This window comes from Oncorhynchus mykiss, chromosome 2 (assembly GCF_013265735.2).
Source record: "Oncorhynchus mykiss isolate Arlee chromosome 2, USDA_OmykA_1.1, whole genome shotgun sequence".
Lineage (NCBI taxonomy): Eukaryota > Metazoa > Chordata > Actinopteri > Salmoniformes > Salmonidae > Oncorhynchus > Oncorhynchus mykiss.
In genome coordinates, this window is record NC_048566.1 from 60,787,677 (window position 1) to 60,811,350 (window position 23,674).

At 43.2% G+C, this 23,674-nt stretch overlaps 1 protein-coding gene across 7 annotated transcripts in view; it reads left to right on the forward strand.

Moving 5' to 3' along the window:
• Window positions 1-23,674, forward strand: part of LOC110493043 (non-muscle caldesmon) — a 65,261-nt gene that overhangs the window by 5,962 nt on the left and 35,625 nt on the right. For all 7 annotated transcript variants that reach the window (XM_036952224.1, XM_036952234.1, XM_036952240.1 and 4 more), the window contains exons 2-4: window positions 9,201-9,353; window positions 18,365-18,812; window positions 18,947-19,098. In XM_036952224.1, coding sequence (XP_036808119.1) covers window positions 9,201-9,353; window positions 18,365-18,812; window positions 18,947-19,098 — 753 coding nt within the window. The remainder of the gene's footprint in view (window positions 1-9,200; window positions 9,354-18,364; window positions 18,813-18,946; window positions 19,099-23,674) is intronic.

A 23,674-nucleotide genomic window follows, 5' to 3' on the forward strand; every position in this document is an offset into this window, starting at 1 on the left:
TCCAGGCTTCATGGTGGGAACCACACATGCGAAGATCATCCTTTCATCTACTCTGCGTCTCTCACAAAGACACGGCAGTTGGAACCAAAAATCTCACATTTTGGACTCATCAGACCAAAGGACAGATTTCCGCCGGTCAAATATCCATTGCTCGTGTTTCTTGGCCCAAGCAAGTCTCTTCTTCTTATTGGTGTCCTGTAGTAGTGGTTTCTTTGCCGCAATTCAACCATGAAGGCCTGATTCACACAGTCTCTGAACAGTTGATCTTGAGATGTGTCTTTTACTTGAACTCTGTAAAGCATTTATTTGGACTGTAATTTCTGAGGCTGGTAACTCTACTGAACTTATCCTCTGCAGCAGAGGTAACTCTTGGTCTTTCTTTCCTGTGGCGGTCCTCATGAGAGTCAATTACATCACAGCGCTTGATGGTTTTTGTGACTGCACTTGAAGAAACTTTCAAAGTTCTTGAATTGTTCCCTGATTGACTGACCTTCATGTCTTAAAGTAATGATGGACTGTTGTTTCTCTTTGCTTATTTGAGCTGTTCTTGCCATCATATGGACTTGGTCTTTTACCAAATAGAGCTATCTTCTGTACACCACCCCTAACTTGTCACAGCACAACTTAATGTCTCAAATTCATTAACACTTTTTTTTGGTTATTACATGATTCCATATGTGTTATTGCATTGTTTTGATGTTGATACAATGTAGAAAATAGTAAAAAAAAATAAAGAAAAACCATTGAATGAGTAGGTCCGTCCAAACTTTTGACCAAATAAGAATACGAACAAAGTAAATTACATTATAATAGAATAAATATTTGAGCATAAGTATTATACAGGAACACACAATTTAAAATACAATATTTACATGAATATTGGGGAAGGGGGGATGGGGGCAAATGTATCAATTGAGCAGTATAATAAGAGTCTGGTAGCAACAGTTGTGATGTGTGCTAAGGTGAGGAGAATCAGAGCAGGTCCATTTCAAGTGTTCAGTAGTCTTATGGCTTGTAGATAGGAACTGTCTCTCAGCCTCTTGGTTGAGACCTCATGCTCCGTCACCGTTTGTCCGACGATAAGGGAGAGAACAGCTTGTGGCTGGGGTGTGTGGGGTCCTTGTTTATGCTGCCCCGGGGTGGCATGCAGAATTTCTTCAGCCGCCTTAGGAAGTAGAGACACTGTTGCACCCTCTTGACAAGAGTGGTGGTGTTGTTGGTTCATGACAAGTCCTTGGTGATGTGGTTGCCAAGGAACTTGAAACTCGTAACTCTCTCTACTACAGTCCTATTGATATGGATCGGGGCATGTTCCCTCCTCTGCTTCCTGAAGTCAACAATCAACTGACACCAGTATGCCAGTAAATTTACCTCCTCCCTGTAGGCTGACTCGTTGTTTGGTTATCATGCCTACAACCGTGATGTCATCAGAAAACTTGATGATGGAGTTGGGGTCATGCAAAGGCACGCAGACATGGGTACATGAGTACAGCAGAGGACTGAGGACACACCCCTGGGGGGCTCTGATGTTAATAGTCAGTGTGGAGGAGGTGTTGTTGCCATTTCTCACGGCCTATGGTCTGCCCGTCAGGGAGTCTAGGGTCCAATTGCAGAGGGTGGTGTCCAGACCCAGGGCTCTAAGCTTGGTGTCAAGCTTGGAGGGAACAAAAGTGTTGAATGCTGAACAGCAGTCAATGAACAGCATTCTCACATAAGTTTTCCTCTTGTCCAGATGTGTTAAAAGCCGTGTGAATAGCGATGGAAATGGCATATTCCGTGGATTTTCTGGAGAGGTAGGATTGGAGTGAGTCTAGTGTGGCTGGCATCCTGGCATCAATGTGGGCCATGACCAGCCTCTCAAAGCACTTCATGATGACCGAGGTGAGCGCGACGGGGCACTAGTCATTTGGGCATGTAACCTTGTTTTTCTTGGACACCGGGATGATGGTGGTCTCCTTAAAGCAGGTGGGGACTACAGCCTGGGACAGGGACAGGTTGAATATGTTCAAGAAGATGACCGCAAAGAAGACGCCCGCCAGCTAGTCAGCACACACTCTGAGGACACAACCAGGGATGCCAACTGGGCCAGCGGCTTTTGAGAGTTTTCCTCACATCAGCCTTGGAGAGCGAAAACACCTGGTTGTCCAGTGCAGCGAGAGTCTCCCTGGATGGATTGTTATTTTCTGCCTCGAAGCTAGCATAGAATGTGTTAAGCTCGTCTGGGAGGGAGGCTTCGGTGGGCACCTCACAGCTGGATTTTCCTTTGTAGTCTATGATAGTCTGTTGACCTTGCCACATGTAACGCGAGTCTGAGTTGTCGAACATCAATTCAAGTTTGAGTCTGTATTGTCTTTTTGCACCCCTAATGGATTTGCGGTGCTCGGACCTGCTTGCCTTTTTTGCGTTGCGCACCACAGAGTCATCTGGGTTCCCAGATGTAGTAAATTAGCTGTGCTCCTCTCATTTCGTAACTTGTTCAACCACTTCTTGGAAAATTAATCTCTTCAGTATCGTCAACAACATGATATTGTGACTAGCTGATGTAATGGCCTCCACAAAGTAACTGTTCTAACTTGTTTCATGACAACCATGAGATCATCATGGAAAGGTTTCCCAGCACCCCCTCCTCAGTGTCTGTCTGTCTTTTATCAGGATATGTTATTATTTAATAATTCAGCAAGTAAACAACATAACTTGTTTTGTTAAACATGTGCTATTAACCTTTCTAATTTACGCTAATAACGACTTTGTTTGTGAAATGCTTACTTTGTTACCTAATGCATCTGTAGTCAAGTATTACTTTACTACTTACAACGGTCAAGCAAACAGTGTGTTTTATGTACAAATTCTACACAACAGCCGGAATATATGTTCCTGTCCTCTTCTGATCTCTGTGGTCTCTGGGTGGCCAGTCTGGTTCTTTAACAGCCAGGTGTCAAACCTAACATGGGAGTCAGAAATTAGGGAATGAATTACCAGAGGGGTTCACATTTTTTGCCACATCATCATTCCAACACCCTCAGTGCACCTGAAAGCTTTATTGTTGGGGTAGATCATGTCCTTAACTTCCAGAGGGAAAAAGACTCAGGCTGCCAATATTTCGGCCTGTACTTTGCCAACCAAATACATTATCATGAAACATTGTAATTGCTTGTGATCCCCTGGCTGCTGTTAGGTTAGTTTTAGATCGCCAAACTTCCCCATCTCTGAACCTAAAGTCTGAAACCCAGCAGATGCTGTAATGGCATGAATCTCTGTGGGTTAAGGTTGTTGGTGGCCTATGCTCCAGGAGGAGTTAAAGCCCTCTGGCAGTTCCTGTTACGGGGTCTAGTTAATAGGTAATCAACTAGCTGTTCTGTTATCCAGACCCTGCATGTAGGGACTTGTACAATACTTGAACATGACTATTGAACTTGACATTCATGCCGTTTTAATGAATTCTTCTAACATATCATACTAAAACATGGGATCAGAAGTGGCTCGAAAGCCACGCACTTGTTATTTTTGTAGCTAAGTACAGTATAAGCTTAGTTACATTCCATAGTCAAAGAAACACCGTTGTCTAATACATTACAGCATAGTGATCACCTTGTTGTTAGCTGGCTAGCTAGCATCACCACTTACCTCGTTGACTGAAGGCAAAGAGATCTCCTATTCCATCGCCGTGGCAGTAAACAATCAATCTCCAAAAGTTAAAAAAAAAATGTTTTACCTTTATTTTCCAAGGTTAGTCTCATTGAGATTAACAATCTCTTTTACAAGAGAGACCTGACCACAAATGTTGCATACACTGTACACAAAGTTGCATACACATTTACAACATAAAAAACAAAGCAATACAGTTTAAAAAACATAAATTTACACAATGAACAGCAAGATGGTTTGGGAAAGTGTGGCGCAACTAGGGGTCAAAACATTCACAGACCACCACTTAATTTTCCACCATAGTGTTTAACCTAGCTTCAAACTAATTTAAAGCAATTTCATCTGACAGAGTTGAGTCTGGACAATACCAAAGACAGACTGCAGTTCTTCAAAGGCCTCATTCGGTAGTGAAGCACAACAACTGTGTCATTAGCTTAAAATTAGCATTTGATACAATTCTATCAACAATATTAATATAGATATAGGGGTGGCAAGTAGCCTAGTGGTTAGAGTGTTGAGCCAGTAAGCAAAAGGTTCCTGGATCAAATCCCTGAGCTGACAAGATAAAAATCTGTTGTTCTACATCTAACAAGACAGTTAACCCACTGTTCCCTGGCAGGCCGTCATTGTAAATACGAATTACAGAACCCTAGTGCACTCCTAACTTGACATCAAACTGGACACACCGAAATGCATTCCTGCAATGCAAGTTGGATGAAGAAAGTAGCTTCATGAATACCTTCTCGACCCCTTGGAGTCGGAAACGCTGGCTCAAGCTCCTGTTTGTTGTCTCCGTGGTGCCTGAGGTATATCAACGCAAGCAGCACAAGTTACTGGCTCAAAGCCATTTTACCAGTCGCTGATGATATCCTGATTGTAGGCTACAGTGGCACAACAAACAAGCAGAATGCAACGAAGTTGTCAAGCTTCTAGCACTGATGGAGCACTGCCGACTGTCACGCTGGTATAAAGGATTTGGAGACAGGCGCAGGAATAAACAATTGGGTTTTTTAATATACCCAAAACAAACACGTATACAAAACACTGGGCTGTACCCAAACAAAAGAGCGAGGGTAAACCTTGTTGAACGATACGGGACGATACCCGTAATACAAAATATATAAAGCATGCAGCATAACAGCTTCACCAACTCATAGGTACTCACATCAACAATGGACATGGGAACAATAACCGACAAAGACAGAGGGAAGAGAGGGAACATATATAACATACTAATCAGGGGAAATGGGAACCAGGTGTGTGTAATCAGACATGACAGTCCAGGATTGATGATAATGAATCCTGATCAGTAAACCCTAGAAAGCCAGTGACGTAGACCTCCGGATCTGGTGAACAGAATGATGATCAGTACCGGGGGGATCCGTGACACTGACCAGTTAAGGTGCGCCTTGGCCTTCTAGAAACTATAATTCAAAGTGAAAGACACTTCTATTGCCACATCCTCTCAGCCAAAGGCCTGCAGCCGGACAAAGAGAAAGTAAGAGTGATCCTCGTTATGCCAAACCCGACTGATGCAAAAGGAGAGCAGCATCTTATCAGCTTTGCAAACTATCTAGTTCATGCCAACCCTGTCAGCAGTCTGTGAGCCTCTACGACAACTGCTGGACGACTGCTATCCAAACACGAGGCTGCGGTGCAGGAGATTAACTTCTCTAGGGTAGGGGGCAGTATTTTGACATCCGGATGAAAAGCATGCCCAAAGTAAACGGCCTGTTGCTCAGGTCCAGAAGCTATATGCATATCCAGAAGCTAGGATATCTTCTTGAGTGTAGGGGTCAGGATTTTTGTTTTTGGCTAAAAAACGTACCCAATTGAAACAGCCTATTTCTCAGGCCCAGAAACTAGAATATGCATATAATTGTCAGATTAGGATAGAAAACACTCTAAAGTTTCCAAAACTGTCAAAATCTTGTCTGGGTGTCTAACATAACTGATATTGCAGGCGAAAACCTGAGGAAAATCCAACAAGGAAGTGCTGTTTTTCCTGAAAGCTCTCTGTACCATTGGATGCCTTGCCTCAATTTAAAGGGATATCAACCAGATTAATTTTCCTATGGCTTCCTCAAGGTGTCAACAGTCTTTAGACCTAGTTTCAGGCTTTTATTTTGAAATATGAGGGAGAAAGATCACATTGTGTCAGTGGATAGCTGGGTGTTCGCAGAGTTTTGCTTGCCCAACAGAGTGGGGCAGCCATTGTCTCTCCCACTCCTATTGAAAAAGCTACAGTCCCGGTTGATATATTATCGATGATATATTTTAAAGATTAACCTGTGTTCGTTTAAAGATTAACTTCTTGTTAAACCAATCACAGTGTCATATTTATAAAATGCTTTTCGGTGAACGCATACCTAGCCCAGAACATAGCTAGCCCAGAACAAATTATTTCAAACAGTAACCAGCCAAGCAGAAGCGTTACAAAACTCAGAAATAGAGATAAAATAGAGATAAAATTAATCCCTTACCTTTGATGATCTTCATATGGTGGCAATCAGAAGACATTAATTTACTCAATAAATGTTCCTTTTGTTCTGATGAAGTCTCTTTATATCCAAAAACCTCAGTTTTGTTAGCGCGTTTTCTTCAGTACAGGCTCAAACTCAGTCAAAAAAATCTGACAAAAAAAAACAAATTGTATCCGTAAAGTTCATAGAAACATGTCAAACGATGTTTATATTCAATCCTCATGTTGTTTTTTAGCCTAAATGATAATATTTCAACCAGACAATAACGTTGTCAATATAAAAGGTAAACAAGAAATGCACATGCGCCTGAAAAAACACTGCGTCACGTTAGGTTCCACTCGTTCAGACTGGTCTTACTCCCTCATTCATAAGAATACAAGCCTGAAACGATTTCTAAAGACTGTTGACATCTAGTGGAAGGCATAGGAACTGCACATGGATACTGTAATGGCATTGAATAGAAAACTACAAAACCAAAAAGAAAACTACTTCCTGAATGGATTTTTCTCAGGTTTTCGCCTGCTATATCAGTTCTGTTATACTCACAGACACAAATGTAACAGTTTTGGAATAGAGTAGATTTGCATAGAGTGTTTTCTATGCAAATCTACCAGTTATATGCATATCATATCTTCTGGGTCCGAGTAGCAGGCCGTTTAATTTGGGCATGCTTTTCATCCAAAATTTTGAATGCTGCCCCCTACCCTAGAGAGGTTAAGAACATAATGTTGTGTTGTTACGTTTGCACTTTCTATTGAAAAGGATGATGTTAAGGGATATAGTTGATAGGTAATCAGCTAGCTGTTCTGTTATCCAGACTCTGCATGTAGGGACTTGTACAATACTTGAACATGGCTTTTGAACATGACATTCGTGTCTCTTTATTCATTAATCTAACATATCATACTGAAACCGTTCCCACTCCAGGAACTCCCGCTAATCACACTCACCTGTAACACACAACACTGACCCATCTGCTCTGGAGAGGCATTTGCCTGTTTATCTTCAGTTTTGTGTGGCGACAGGAGTGGCATGCTCAGGCTTGCTCTGGTGTGAATTTACAAAGGGGCAAAAACCGCCCCAAAAACATTCCCTCAACAGTCTCACTGTCGGAGTCTGGCTCCTTGGCCCTGCGGCTGTTGCTTTTGAACGTTATTCAGAGGAAGTCGAGCTTAGACATTGATACAATTGTCAGGAAAGGCAACATAAGCCCCAATGTAAACCAGATTCTGTAAACCATATTCTTTGGAGTGTCTTTTCTCACTACTGTGAGAGTGAGTTCATGGAAATAAAGCTATTACAGATCGGTTACAGATCTAAAAGATGGAGTGAGAAAATGGGTCACTTAGATTAGGTTTAAATGAGAACAGATTCAGTGACTGAAAGAGGATGACAAAGAAAGAAAGGCCATCTATAATCCAGACACCAAAAGATGAATTACATCATCATCTGAGTCAGACATTTGACTTGTGCCAAGAATGAGATAATCCCATAATGCTGATTAAAGGAAAAATAATAAGAGGTTATAAAAGTTAAGTCAGAGGTCCTGAAACGTCCACTACTACCATACCAACTGGCTGTGCTTGCGTCCTTGTCTCCACAATGGTTGTGTCCAAAAAGAATTGGAGACAAACTCACACAAATTATATTTTACCTCATAACTGATGTGTCAAATGTGCTATACTTTGAAATCGCCTTTGTGAAATCTTGAAATAGCTTCCCGATTCACAACTCAGTGGTTTTGGGCACTTGGTCATGTCATTCTCCCCTAGCCTCTCTCTCTCCTACCTATTCATGCTGACCATAACTGCTACGCGAATGGAAAAAAGGAAAGAAAGAACGTGCCTGGAGGCAAAGGGAGAAGAGGGGAATGAGGGAATGAAGCTGATGCTATTGCTTGTAACTGAAAATTACTAATGGGTGGTGGGGGGCTGATTTTACAGACCATCCCACCTACATGGCTCTTTATTGGGGGTGTTGTAAAATGGAGAGTCACTGAAACAGATGGGTTGAAGGTCTCAGGTGGTGGTAACAACACACACACACACACACACACACACACACACACACACACACACACACACACACACACACACACACACACACACACACACACACACACACACACACACACACACACACACACACACACACGCACACACACACACACACACACACAGGACCTGGGGTCTGGGACACATTAGGGCCCTATTAGTGACCTGAGCCTGCCTTAATTGATCCAGAAGCCAAATGGTTGTGCGTGCTGTCATCTGACACCCTGACACACAGATGGAACCTATTAACCACCAGTCCTCCTGCATTCACCCTCAGGCAAATACAAATGTATGTTTGTGTGTGTGTGTGTGTTTGCGTGTGTGTGTATTCACCCTGAGGCTAATACCATGGTCCCTTCGCTACACAACAGAGACATACAGCACAGCAGACACGTCCATACGTGCTGTAGTATCTGCTCATCATAATTACAGAAAAATAGATGGCATGCACTTCCAGGCAATGTCTAAATGTCTAAATGTCTAAATCAGCGAGGGTGAACTTTAAACCCTTTTTGCGTCCCATGGGGAGTTTGGTTTGTTCTGCCGTGGAGAAAGGGGAATAGACTGTTGTGATAAGTATGTTGCTGGAGTAAAATGCAAACAAAAGGACAGCCACATGTGTGTGCATGTTTACTGGTGAGGGGGATGCTGTGGTGGGTGAGAGAATCTCATCCGTGGCGAGCTGAATGCTGGGCTTAGCGGAGGGCTTAGGCATTGTTTTAAAAACATCTTCTTTGGAGAGCCCAGGCCGAGCCCAGGATGATGACTCAGAGAATCCATGTCAGCTATAAATATAACGCTCAAAGACAGACAGGCTAAAAACAGTTCCTTATTTAGGTTCTAAAGCTACAGTCTGTGATTTTGAAAGCTGTTCAATGGTCATTTCCATTATTTATTACATTTGTTCCCTAGTCCCATATCTCAGAAGTATACCGAAACAAGTGGCAAGGACCCATTTAGTTGTTTTTCAAATCTCAGACTATAGCTTTAAACAACGCATCTCTCCGGCTCTCCACAGAATCACCACCCAAAGGAGCGTTGAGGATGCAGAGGAGGTGGAGCGAGAGCGTCGGCGGAGGGCCCGGGAGTCCTTCCGCAGTATGGGCAGCAGCAGCACCTCGGACCCTGGAGGACTTTCACTAGACAATGTGGTCCTGGCTGAGGACGGCCTGTAAGTACGCAAATACAGTCTTAGGAAAAAAAGGTGCTCTCTAGAACCTTAAAGGGTTCCTTAGCAGTACCCATAAAAGAACCATTTGAAGAACTCTATTTGATTCCAGGTAGAACGCTTTTGGTTCCAGGTAGAACCCTTTTGTGTTCCATGTAGAACCCTTTCCACAGAGGGTTCTACACGAACCTGGAGCCAAAAAGGGTTCTCCTATAGCGACAACCGAGGAACTCTTTTGGAACTCTTTTTTTCTAAGAGTGTACTTTACTTTGACTCATCCAAGATGATAATGGAGTTATTGAACCTATAGTAGATCAGTCATTTGAGATTACTCATTTCCTGTCCCAAACATTACACATTCACCCGCTCAGTCATGTCCCATCTCTCAAATCTAAACTACAGTGTCTCTATTACAGTATGTTTTGGATTGTACTGATGCAATTATTTATATTAAGGGGTGTTTGTCAGACTTCCCAGCTGTGGATGCCTCAGTCTATCATATCATGGGAGTGCTACTGGGACGGTTAGTTCCCCCTGCTTGCCATACATTCAGTTGTTTATGGATCTGCTCCACAATCCTGAGGATGCGTGGTTACAACAAATAAATATTTCCTTTGGGAAAAGCCATTAATCTCCGCATCTCCTCTTAATCCCTCTCTCTCTCTCCTCTCTCTACCCCAGTCGCTCTTCCTCCCTCTCTCTAACTCTCTCTCTCCCCTACTTGTTCATTCTCTCTCTTTTCTCTCTCTCTCTCTCCCGCACTCATTCCTTCAATCTCTCCGGGTGAAGAAGAACACACAGCTGCCTTCCCATTACAGCATCTCAGAAGAATGTTAACTACAAAGTGTCTTGAAAAATGACTACTATGTCATGGCCCTTATGATAACTGCCACTTTTAATCTCACAGATTTAATAACAGACTGTCTCTCCAACACCTTCTTCAAGTGGGGAGAAGAGAGAGTAAAACAGCTGATCATGTCAATGGCTCCACGTTTCTGAACCTTTCTAAACCAGGTTATTTTAACTCTACCTATGTTAACATATTACCTCAATTACCTCGACTAACCGGTGCCCCCACACATTGACTCTGTGCTAGTACCCCCTGTATGTAGCCTCGCTATTGCTATTGTTATTTTACAGCTGCTGTTTAATTATTTGTAACTTTTTGTTTCTATAATATGTATTTTTTTTTCATCAATGTTTTTACTTAAAACGTTTTTCTTCTTAACTTCTTAAAGCATTGTTGGTTAAGAGCTTGTAAGTAAGCATTTCACTGTAAGGTCTACTACACCTGTTGTATTCGCCGCATGTGAGAAATACAATTTGATTTGATTTGGTTTAGTGAATGACTTGACGTGTAATTGTTGCTTGATCATAAAACAGGCATTCGAAAATGTCAAAACCTTTTCAAGCGCTCACTGTTCTCTTTCAGTTATGAATTTGGATATTTTACTCTGGCATTCACAAGAATCTCTAAGTAGCTCGAAGAACTGGGGCGGCAGGGTAGCCTAGTGGTTAGCGCGTTGGACTAGTAACCGAAAGGCTGCAAGTTCAAACCCCCGAGCTGACAAGGTAAGTAATCTGTTGTTCTGCCCCTGAACAGGCAGTTAACCCACCCACAGATAGTTCCTAGGTCGTCATTGAAAATAAGAATCAGTTCATAACTGACTTGCCTGGTTAAATAAAGGTGCATTGAGTGGCGAATGAGGGAGCCCCTCCCCTCTTACTAAAGAGCCACTCTCCCGCCCTCTGATCATTCTCCCCTCTCTTCCTCACAGAAGAGTTCTACTCTAGCTCTCCTCAGCATTACTTGATCTGTTTTCCTGTTTAACTGTTAACAGGTTTGCCGTTGAGGTTAAGCCGCCGAACGCAGGTTTTTCCGTCTTTTGTGGTGGGTGACTTTACCGAAAGGAAAGTTTTTGCTTCCGTAAGTATTAGCCCATGGTGGGAAAAGTACCCAATTGTCATACTTGAGTAAAAAATATATATCTTAATAGAAAATGACTCAAGTAAAAGTTAAAGTCACCCGGTAAAACACTACTTGAGTAAAAGTCTAAAATTATTTGGTTTTAAAAATACTTAAGTATCAAAAGTAAATGTTATTGCTAAAATATACTTAATTATCAAAAGTTAAAGTATAAATCATTTAAAATTCCTTAAGCAAACCAGACAGCATGATTTTCATGTTTTTTTTAATTTACAGATAGCCAGGGGAACACTCTAACACTCAGACATAATTTACAAACAAAGCATATGTGTTTAGTGAGTCCACCAGATCAGAGGCAGTAGGGATGACCAGAGATGTTCTCTTGATAAGTTTGTGGATTGGACAATTTTCCTGTCCTGCTAAGCATTCAAAGTGTAACAAGTACTTTTCGGTGTCAGTGAAAATGTATGGAGTAAAAAGTATATCATTTTCTTCAGGAATATAGTGGAGTAAAAGTTGTCAAACATATAAATAGTAAAGTACAGATACCCCAAAAAACTACTTAAGTAGTGCTTTAAATAATTATTACTTAAGCACTTTACACCCCTGGAATTAGCTTGGTCTATTCTTCTTCCTTTTTGTCCTGAGATAGCTAGCATCACACTAGCTGCGAAGACTTGGCTATCCTACCGACTAGCTTTTCTACCTGGAAGGGAAGAATTACTAGCGAGGTCTCTCATTTAGCTCAACCCACTACCGTGCCACGTTGACTAGATAGACCTCCCTAGCTTTACTGCTTATAGGTCGAAAGCCATGCATTTGTTTGTCGCAAAATCAACATAGTGCTAGCTTCCTTTGGCTAACTTTGTGTTAACTAGCTAATGTGGGGGAAAAAATAAGTCAAAATTGAATTTGTAGTATTTAAGCTTAACATGATGAACAGGAATGACATTTACTCTAACCAAATAAATCAAATCAAATGTTATTTGTCACATGCGCCGAATACAACTGGTGTAGACTTTGCCGTGAAATGCATTCTTACGAATCCTTCCCAATGATGCAGAGATTAAAAATACAACAAATAACAAAGTAGCACGAGGAATAAAATAAAATACACAAGAATGGAGCTATATACAGGGAGTATCCGTACCAGAGGTATGAACTATTTGAGGTAGATACGTTCATGAAGGTAGGGTAAAGTAACTAGGCATCAGGATAAAAAAATAACATGAGTTAAATAAAAAACAGAGTAGCAGCAACAAATGATGAGTGTAAAAGTGTGTGTGTGTGAGTGTGCATGTGTGTGTGTGCATATGTAGTGTACGTGAATGTGTGTGGGTTTTGTGCAGGAGTGACAATGCAGGGTATGTGAGTGAGTGTGTATATGGTGTGTATATATAGTCTTGTGAGTGTGCTAAATAAACAGTAGCAGCACCCTATGTGAGGAGTCAAAATAATTAGTGTTAAAAGGGTCAATGCAGATAGTCCGGGTAGCTATTTGGTACTTAGTATTCTCATGGCTTGGGGGTAGAAGCTATTCAGTGTCTTGTTGGTTTCGGACTTGGTGCATCGGTACTCCTTGCCGTGTAGTAGCAGAGAGAACCGTCTATGACTTGGGTGGCTGGAGTTTTGACAATTGTTAGGGCTTTCCTCTGACACAGTCTGGTATAGAGGTCCTGGATGGCAGGGAGCGATGTACTGGGTCATACGTATAGCCGGAGTGAAGGTAGAAGGCTTATCTCTCATCTTGGTAGCCCCTCGATGGCAAGGCAAGCTCTGGATAGTGGAGAACATTCTTCTGCTGTATGGTAAACCTTGGCAACTCCCGTTATGCAGGGATCTGCTGACCTAAGTGATCAGAGAGAGTTTCCCCCCTTAACCGGATGCCATATCCCTCTGGGCTTGGCCCATGAGAGGTTAAATCTGGATGTGACAGGTTTGCCTCTCAGAGTCATTGAGACTATCCAGAGTGCTAGGGCTCCTTCTGTTCCCTCACTGTATGGAAACAAATGGTGTGACCAAAAAACAGATCGTTCCTAACCTGGTGGGTAGGAGCTTTGGGCCAGTAACTGAAAGGTTGCTGGATCGAATCCCTGAACTGACAAGGTAAAAATCTGTCGTTCTGAGCAAGGCAGTTAGTTGCTAATGTCGATTAAGGCAGCCCCCCGCAGTTCTCTGATTCAGAGGGTTTGGGTTAAATGTGAAAGACACATTTCTGTTGAATGCATTCAGATGTACAACTGACTAGGTTCCCCCTTTCCCTGTGCTCTCTAACTGAGGTTTTATGCTTCCTGCAGGACCTTTGAAACTGGGGGAAGGCTGTCTTTCCAGCCACTATCCTGGCCTGTCATATAGGCTTAAACCAGGACAAGGTGGGAAAACACCCCTTGTTATGTCGTTTCATGAAGGGGGTATGTTGCTTATGTCCAGTTCCCAAGCTTTTAGTCCCGTTTTGAATTTGTCTTTTGAGCTTGAAGCTATTTCACAGCGGCCTTTTTACCTCTGGAAAGTGTGGAGAAATATGTCTCCTTTAAGACCGCTTTAATGGTCGATTAGGTCTGCAATGCAAGTGACTGAACTACATGCACTGTCAGTTCAACATTCGTGACTACAGTTTGCCCTGGGATTTAACCTTGTTGCCCAACTTCGTCTTTTTACCTAAGGTCAGCGGCAATTACAATTGCCTCACTTTCTAGCTTGTGGCTTTCCACCTGCTGACTTTCCCTTCTACAGAAGAGGAGCGGCTCCTCCGTTTGTGTCCAGTATGCGCACTGCGCATTTACGTGGATAGAACAAGAGCAATGCCAAGAGCGACCAACCCTTGTGTTCTGGGCAACTCCCTGCAAGGGGAGGCCCCTCTCTCGTCAACGGTTGTCACATTGGATTGTGGAAACTATTATATTGGCCAATAATAGCAGCTACAGGAGGGCCTGAGGGCTCACTCCAACAGAGGTATGGCTATCTCTTGGGCATTGTTCAAGAAGATTAAAGGAGATTTGTGATGTGGCTTGTTTGGCATCCACTTATACTTTTATGAGGTTCTACCGACTGGACATAACTGCACCTTCATTGGCACATACTGCCCTCAGTGTCGGGGCCTCTGAGGGTTTATTTTGTGAGACTGCCTGGATTAGTAGAGTATGTGCTATACAGGAGTTGGCCATATCCCACTGTGAGGTACTTGTGTAACCCTGGTTCTTTGATGTATGAGTGAGATATTTCACCATATTCTCCTACTTGCAAGAGTGTGAAGAAGTTTTGCATGCTTGGGAAGGAACACAGTGTGGGAGAGTGGCTCTTTAGTATGAGGGGAGGGGCTCCCTCATTCACCACTTGATCTGTCTGTCTCCGACAAACGTGTATTATTGGTTCTTGGAGCTAGTTAGAGATTCTGGCGAATCCCAATGTGAGATACAGTATCTCACTCATAATATCAGAGAACCAGGGTTACACAAGTAACCTTAACCGGACCGCACACACGCCATCACGTGCATGTTGATTTGTCCCCCCACACCAGACGCGATCAGGACACGTAGGTTGAAATATCAAAAACTCTGAACCAACTATATTAATTTGGGGATAGGTCAAAAAGCATTAAACATTTATGGCAATTTAGCTAGTTTGCTTGCTGTTGCTAGCTAATTTGTCCTGTGATATAAACATTGGGACGTTATTTTACTTGAAATGCACAAGGTCCTCTACTCCGACAATTAATCCACAGATAAAAGGGTAAATGTTAGTTTTCTAGTAATCACTCCTCCTTCAGGCTTCTTCTTCTTCTTTGGTCTTTATATGGCGGTTGGCAACCAAATTTAAGGTGCATTACCTCAACGTACTAGACTGGAGTGTGGCCCACAGTTCATCTTTCAATCACCCACGTGGGTATATGCTCCTAAAAACCAATGAGGAGATGACACGTGGGTATATTCGGGGCGGCAGGTAGCCTATTGTTTTGAGCATTGGACCAGTAACCGAAAGGTTGCTGGATCAAATTCCTGAGCTGACAAGGTACAAATATTTTTGTTCTGCCCCTGAACAAGGCAGTTAAACCACTGTTCCTACGCCGTCATGGCAAATAATATATTTTTCTTAACTGACTTAAATAAAAAATAAATTAACATATGCTCCTAAAAACCAATGAGGAGATGGGAGAGACAGGACTTGTCGAACGTCACAAATAGAACTAAGTTCTATTTTAGCGCCTGGCTACGCAGACGTGCGTGAGCAGTGTGGGTGCAATGATTGAATAACATGTATGTGTGCATTTATTTTTCAACGCTCGTGCACATCACGCGTGCGGTCTGGTCAGCATGTAAATGTCCTCTTTGTCCCCAAGGGTCATAATAGTTCAGAGAGATCAAACTTCAAGACAACTGTCAAGATTGGTTTGGGGTTTGCTGTTATTCAATCTCTGTGTCGTTGACACTCGCATGCTGCTCTCTCAACAACGTAATTACCAGCCCAGATTCAGACCTGCTTCCTTTCTCGTTGTATTCAGAGTATCATGACATGTCAGAGCCATTGCATAAACATTCCTCTCCAACCGGTGCCTGTAGCCTTTATAGGGCAGTGTCTTTGGTGCCAGAATGAACCACTTCATAACATCTAAACAACATCTACATGACTAAACACCTGAAAAATCACACCACCACAATTACTGCCCATTATTTCTGATAATATATATAACCTGCCATCTGGAAACATCAATTTACTTTAGTAGCTAGCCTGTTTAATCAACATTGGAATGTCTGGTGGGAGCATTCCATTCTGCCAGCTCCTACGAAGATGAAACAGACTTTCATTACAGGGCTGTTTTAATGAATGGGGGATAGAGAGAATAAAGATGTAGGGAGAGGGATAGGGAGAAAGAGGTGCGCTGCTAATCTGTTAATCACTCTTTCTGGTAATTGATAGAAGGTTCATGGAGTCGTTCAGCCAGATGCAGATGTTTGGACTAACCTGGGGAGACCCCTGTGAAGTTTACACAATTAAATATAACTACTAAATGTCCTGTGGTCGTGTTGTATGAAAAGCAACACAGTATTGGTCTAGAGGCAAGTATCGTGCAGTGACAGCAGTAACGTTATAAGAAAAAAAATCAACACATTGTTAGTCTAGACTCTAGAGGTAGATATTGTGAGGTGACTGCTGTCTTTTTGTAACTAACATAAGAAAAAACCCAGTGTTTATTCAGCAGGTGTTGTGGTGAGGACAAAATGGCTGGGTGGTGATGAAAGGGTAGTTAACATATCTTCTGTTGCGTCTGGACCACAGCCATGTCAATATTGAGCAACCTGGGGGAACACGAGGACAGTGCTCCCTTGTGTACTTAAAAAAAATGGATCTTCAAAAATGTAGGACATCTGGATTTTTGAGCTTTTCCACCATTTCAATACTTTGAAACAAATGAATAGCTCACACAATAAAATGCTGATATGTACATTTATACTGATTGCATAGCGTTCTTGCCCTGTCAATTGGTTGTCAAAGAGGAGATGACGGTAAAATTCACAGCCTAACCCATTTTATCACCATTTAGGCTCCCCACCCACTGCCCATCCACCATGGCCCCCACATGATTGCCTACCATGGCCCTCACATTGGGCTCCTCCTCTCTCCCTGCAGTTAGTCTAAGCCCTTGTTTACACTGGCTCTTAAGCGCTCATTACAGAAATCACTTAATTTAATGTCGGTTGACGGAAGGTAGCGGCTCTCGACTCCCAGGTGCCAGTTCATTTGTCCAGCTGTGTTGTCTCTGGGTCCCCGCAGGGCCTGTTGTCCTCATAGGCCCCTTGTCTGTTTGACTCTCTATCCCCTGGTATCACCATTAAGATTAGCCTCTGTACTAAAATAACCCAGGGCTGATTCAGTGTTCAGCTGTAGCAATCTCAGTTATTGTCATCACTCCTCTCCCAACCCAAGTGTGAGTGTGTGTGTGTGGTGGGGGGATTCACCACACACACACACACACTTGGGTTGGGATAGGAGTGATGAGGTGTGGGTGGAAATAAAAACACACCACACCACATATACACGCATACATATGTTAGCCTGTGGCACCGGCTGTAGAGGAGGAATAACACCAGAGTCTAACAGAGGGCTGTTCCAGCTGTTTTCCTGCATTGTGTGTTTGATCTGGTCCTGTTGGTGTTAATTGATGGGCTCAGCAGCTCCAGTCCTCATTTACACCTCTCATCCTGCTATCCATCCCCAGCATTCGCTAGGCCGCTGGGAGACAGCTTTGTAAGCTGTGTGTGGGCCACGGACGCTCTCACTGACATTGTAGTTGACATGTTTAGCCTTTACTGTAGAAGCCATGTTTGCCACATACTACAGAACACATTTGGCACTTTGGGATGTTTCACGCCAACCAAAACATCTGACTGGTGGTCATATTACAAAGCTGTAGTCCTCTCTCCACCATCTGACTCAGTTTAGCTTTAAAAGGATTGTAATAAGTAGTCCTATTACCTTAATGATTGGATTTTTACAGGCACTTATTCAAAGGAAATTGAACATTATAGCCATAATGGTTAGTTTTATCCAGATTTGTTCTTCCTTGCCACATTCTTTAAGGGCTTCCTGACATTGTCGAGGGTTGTAAATGATTACAATGTTTTCAGGCTCAGTTAGGCAATCCTTGCACCTATATATATTTATATATATTTATTTTACTAGGCAAGTCAGTTAAGAACAAATTACATTTTTCAATGACAGCCTGGGAACAGTGGGTTAACTGCCTTGTTCAGGGGCAGAATGACAGATTTTTACCTTGTCAGCTCGGGGATTCCGTTCTTGCAACCGTTCTGGTTATTACACCAATGCTCTAACCACTAGGCTACCTGCCGCCCTTCAGAGGCCTTTCATGTTATAAACTGTGTCAAGCTAAATCTACTTCCCTCTCAGACCAGGGGTGAGTTTCCCAAAACATTCGTAGCACTAACATCCTTTTTTCGTCCATTGCCTACCAACGGACTTATAAAAGGTTAGGTCACCATTCAGATGAACATCATTAGCTATTCTTGGTTGAGTTCCCAAAAACTTTGTGGCACTAAGATCGTTTTTATCTCTCCTCTTTGTGTCCCAGGTATGAGAGTGATCTGAAGCCTAGCAGCAGCTCTCCTTCTATGGAGGAGGACGAGGGCTTCAGTGACTGGACCCAGCGGTTGGAGAGACGCCGGCAGCAGGCCCAGCGCATGGAGGAGCTCAGTCAGGCCCCAGAGGAGCAGGACCAGAGGCCCCTGAACGGTGCCGCAAAGGCCCCCACACCACATACCCTCTCTGCCTCAGCCACTCCCACCACATCCACCTCTCGTCTGCAGAGACAACACAAGGCAGAAGCGGAGGATGAGGAAGAGAAGAAGTTGGTAAGAAAGGAAAGTGAGAGGAAAAGGAGGGAGCGAGAGGAGGTGGTGAGAGAAGAGAGGGTGCAAAAGGAGAGGGAGAGAGAAGAGGAGGGAGCGAAACAGAGGCAGGAGAAGATGAGGGTGCTCAAGAAGAGAGAGGAGGACCAAAGACCAGATGCTAAGGAGATGGTATTCTTGTGCATTATTTGTAATTATATGCTAATATGTGATTAATTAAGAACATTTACAAATTAGAATATGATTATTCAAAAATGTCTGTCCTTGAAGTAGTCAACCATGTAAATGTTTAATGTTCTTCCCAGTTCCAGTTGAAGGAGAAGAGAAAAGATGTGAAGGTCTCCTACACATCCCAAGTCGTCCTGCAGACGGAGGCAAAGCATGCTAACACCAACGGAGACACCGTTGGGGAGGAAATGACTTCATATATGGCCAAAACCAAATTAAGAGCTCCCAGGTAAATCAGGGTGTATTATGGTATATGGATATGTATCACTAGATCTGTTTCCACATTCAATTACATGGCAAGAAAATCACATGGCAATTCACATTGGGACAGATACAGATATAGGGAACGTCGCCTTTCCTATGCGCTTACTGTACCTTATGCAGGTGCGTAACGGACACTGCATGTTTGGTTTTCACTCAGCAGACTCAATAGAATATATGGAGAAAAACGGTTCAGAATATTAGGGATCAATAAAAGAAAGCCATGTAAATGCACACATATTCGTATAATTTTCAGCATCAATTGGTAGATTTAAAAATACCGATCTTGTATACAGGGCATTTGGAAAGTATTTAGACCCCTTCCCCTTTTCTACATTTTGTTACGTTACAGCCTTATTCAAAAATGAATGAAATACAACGTTTTATTCATCAATCTACACACAATACCCAGTAATGACAAAGCGGGAAAAAAACACAGGAATACCTTATTTACATAATTATTCAGACCCTTTACTTTGAAACTCTAAATTGAGCTAAGGTGCATCCCTTTTACATTGATCATCCTTGATATGTTTCTACAACTTAATTGGAGTCCACAAGTGGTAAATTCAATTGATTGGACATGGTTTGGAAAGGCACACACCTGTCTGTATATGGTCCCATAGTTGACAGTGCATGTCAAAGCAAAAGGTTCAAGGAATTGTCCATGAAACTCCTAGACAGGATTGTGTCGAGGCACAGATCTGGGGATGGAGGCCCCAAGAACATAGTGGCCTCCATCATTCTTAAATGGAAGAAGTTTGGAACCACCAAGACAATTGCTCGAGCTGGCCGCCCGGCCAAACTGAGCAATTGGGGGAGAAGGGCCTTGGTCAGGGAGTTGACCAAGAACCCGATGGTCACTCTGACAGAACTCCAGAGCTCCTCTGTGGAGATGGGAGAGCCTTCCTGAAGAACCAACCATCTCTGCAGCACTCCATCAATCAGGCCTTTATGGTATAGTCAGTAAAACGCACATGACAGCCCACTTGGAGTTGGCCAAAAGGCACCTAAAGGACTCTCAGACCATGAGAAACAAGATTCTCAAGTCTGACCTGAATGCCAAGCTCCACGTCTGGAGGAAACCTGGCACCATCCCTATGGTGAAGCATGGTGGTGGCAGCATAATGCTGTGGGGATGTTTTTCAGTGGCAGGTACTGGGAGACTAGTCAGGATTGAGGGAAAGATGAACGGAGCAAAGTACAGACAGATTCTTGATGAAAACCTGCTCCAGAGTGCTCACGACATGAGACTGTAGCGAAGGTTCACCTTCCAACTGGACAACGACCCTAAGCACACAGCCAAGACAATACAGGAGTGACTTCGGGACAAGTCTCTGAATGTCCTTGAGTGGCCCAGCCAGAGATTGGACTTGAATCCGATCAAACATCTCTGGAGAGACCTGGAAATACAGTGCCTTGCGAAAATATTCGGCCCCATTGAACATTGCGACCTTTTGCCACATTTCAGGCTTCAAACATAAAGATATAAAACTGTATTTTTTTGTGAAGAATCAACAACAAGTGGGACACGATCATGAAGTGGAACGACATTTATTGGATATTTCAAACTTTTTTAACAAATCAAAATCTGAAAAATTGGGCGTGCAAAATTATTCAGCCCCTTTACTTTCAGTGTAGCAAACTCTCTCCAGAAGTTCAGTGATGATCTCTGAATGATCCAATGTTGACCTAAATGACTAATGATGATAAATACAATCCACCTGTGTATAATCAAGTCTCCGTATAAATGCACCTGCACTGTGATAGTCTCAGAAGTCCGTTAAAAGCGCAGAGAGCATCATGAAGAACAAGGAACACACCAGGCATGTCCGAGATACTGTTGTGAAGAAGTTTAAAGCCGGATTTGGATACAAAAAGATTTCCCAAGCTTTAAACATCCCAAGGAGCACTGTGCAAGCGATAATATTGAAATGGAAGGAGTATCAGACCACTGCAAATCTACCAAGACCTGGCCGTCCCTCTAAACTTTCAGCTTATACAAGGAGAAGACTGATCAGAGATGCAGCCAAGAGGCCCATGATCACTCTGGATGAACTGCAGAGATCTACAGCTGAGGTGGGAGACTCTGTCCATAGGACAACAATCAGTCGTATATTGCACAAATCTGGCCTTTATGGAAGAGTGGCAAGAAGAAAGCCATTTCTTAAAGATATCCATAAAAAGTGTCATTTAAAGTTTGCCACAAGCCACCTGGGAGACACACCAAAAATGTGGAAGAAGGTGCTCTGGTCAGATGAAACCAAAATTGAACTTTTTGGCAACAATGCAAGACGTTATGTTTGGCGTAAAAGCAACACAGCTCATCACCCTGAACACACCATCCCCACTGTCAAACATGGTGGTGGCAGCATCATGGTTTGGGCCTGCTTTTCTTCAGCAGGGACAGGGAAGATGGTTAAAATTGATGGGAAGATGGATGGAGCCAAATACAGGACCATTCTGGAAGAAAACCTGATGGAGTCTGCAAAAGACCTGAGACTGGGACGGAGATTTGTCTTCCAACAAGACAATGATCCAAAACATAAAGCAAAATCTACAATGGAATGGTTCAAAAATAAACATATCCAGGTGTTAGAATGGCCAAGTCAAAGTCCAGACCTGAATCCAATCGAGAATCTGTGGAAAGAACTGAAAACTGCTGTTCACAAATGCTCTCCATCCAACCTCACTGAGCTCGAGCTGTTTTGCAAGGAGAAATGGGAAAAAATTTCAGACTCTCGATGTGCAAAACTGATAGAGACATACCCCAAGCGACTTACAGCTGTAATCGCAGCAAAAGGTGGCGCTTCAAAGTATTAACTTAAGGGGGCTGAATAATTTTGTTCACCCACGACTGTGTGGCCAAGCACGACTCCAACACCATCGGTTAAGTTTGCTGACTGACAACAATGAGATAGCCTGTAGGGTGGATGTCAGAGACCTGGCAGTGTGGTGTCAGGACAACAACCTCTCCCTCAACGTGAGCAAGACAAAGAAGATGATCGTGGTCTACAGGAAAAGGAGGGCCGAACACGCCCCTATTCCTATCGACGGGGCTGCAGTGGAGCGGGTCGACAGTTTCAAGGTCCTGGTGTCCACATCACCAGCAAACTATAATGGTCCAAACACACCAAGAAAGTTGTGAAGAGGGCACGACAAAGCCTTTCCCCCTCAGGAGACTGAAATGATTTGGAATGTGGTATCTTCGGGCATTTGGAAATTGCTCCCAAGGATGAACCAGACTTGTGTAGGTCTACCATTTTTTTCTGAGGTCTTGGCTGATTTCTTTTGACTTTCCCATGATGTCAAGCAAAGTGGCACTGGGTTTGAAGGTAGGCCTTGAAATAAATCCACAGGTACACCTCCAATTGACTCAAATTATGTAAATTAGCCTATCAGAAGCTTCTAAAGTCATTGCATATTTGTCTGGAATTTTCAAAAACTTTTTAGGGACACAGTCAACTTAGTTTATGTAAACTTTTGACCCACTGTTACAGTGAATTATAAGTGAAATAATCTGTCTGTAAACAATTGTTGGAAAAAATTACTTGTGTCATGCACAAAGTAGATGTCCCCAACCAACTTGCCAAAACTATAGTTTGTTAACAAGAAATTTGTGGAGTGTTTGAAAAACAAGTTTAATTGACTCCAACCTAAGTGTATGTAAACCTCCGTAGTCTCATTATTGTTACACTGCTCAAAAAAATAAATGGAACACTTAAACAACACAATGTAACTCCAAGTCAATCACACTTCTGTGAAATCAAACTGTCCACTTAGGAAGCAACACTGATTGACAATAAATTGAACATGCTGTTGTGCAAATGGAATAGACAACAGGTGGAAATTATAGGCAATTAGCAAGACACCCCCAATAAAGGAGTGGTTCTGCAGGTGGGGACCACAGACCACTTCTCAGTTCCTATGCTTCCTGGCTGATGTTTTGGTCACTTTTGAATGCTGGCGGTGCTTTCACTCTAGTGGTAGCATGAGACGGAGTCTACAACCCACACAAGTGGCTCAGGTAGTGCAGCTCATCCAGGATGGGACATCAATGCGAGCTGTGGCAAGAAGGTTTGCTGTGTCTGTCAGCGTAGTGTCCAGAGCATGGAGGCGCTACCAGGAGACAGGCCAGTACATCAGGAGACGTGGAGGAGGCCGTAGGAGGGCAACAACCCAGCAGCAGGACCGCTACCTCCGCCTTTGTGCAAGGAGTAGCAGGAGGAGCACTGCCAGAGCACTGCAAAATGACCTCCAGCAGGCCACAAATGTGCATGTGTCTGCTCAAACGGTCAGAACCCTCCATGAGGGTGGTATGAGGGCCCGACATCCACAGGTGGGGGTTGTGCTTACAGCCCAACACCGTGCAGGACATTTTTAATTTGCCAGAGAACACCAAGATTGGCAAATTCGCCACTGGCGCCCTGTGCTCTTCACAGATGAAAGCAGGTTCACACTGAGCACATGTGACAGACAGACGTGACAGTCTGGAGACGCCGTGGAGAACGTTCTGCTGCCTGCAACATCCTCCAGTATGGCCG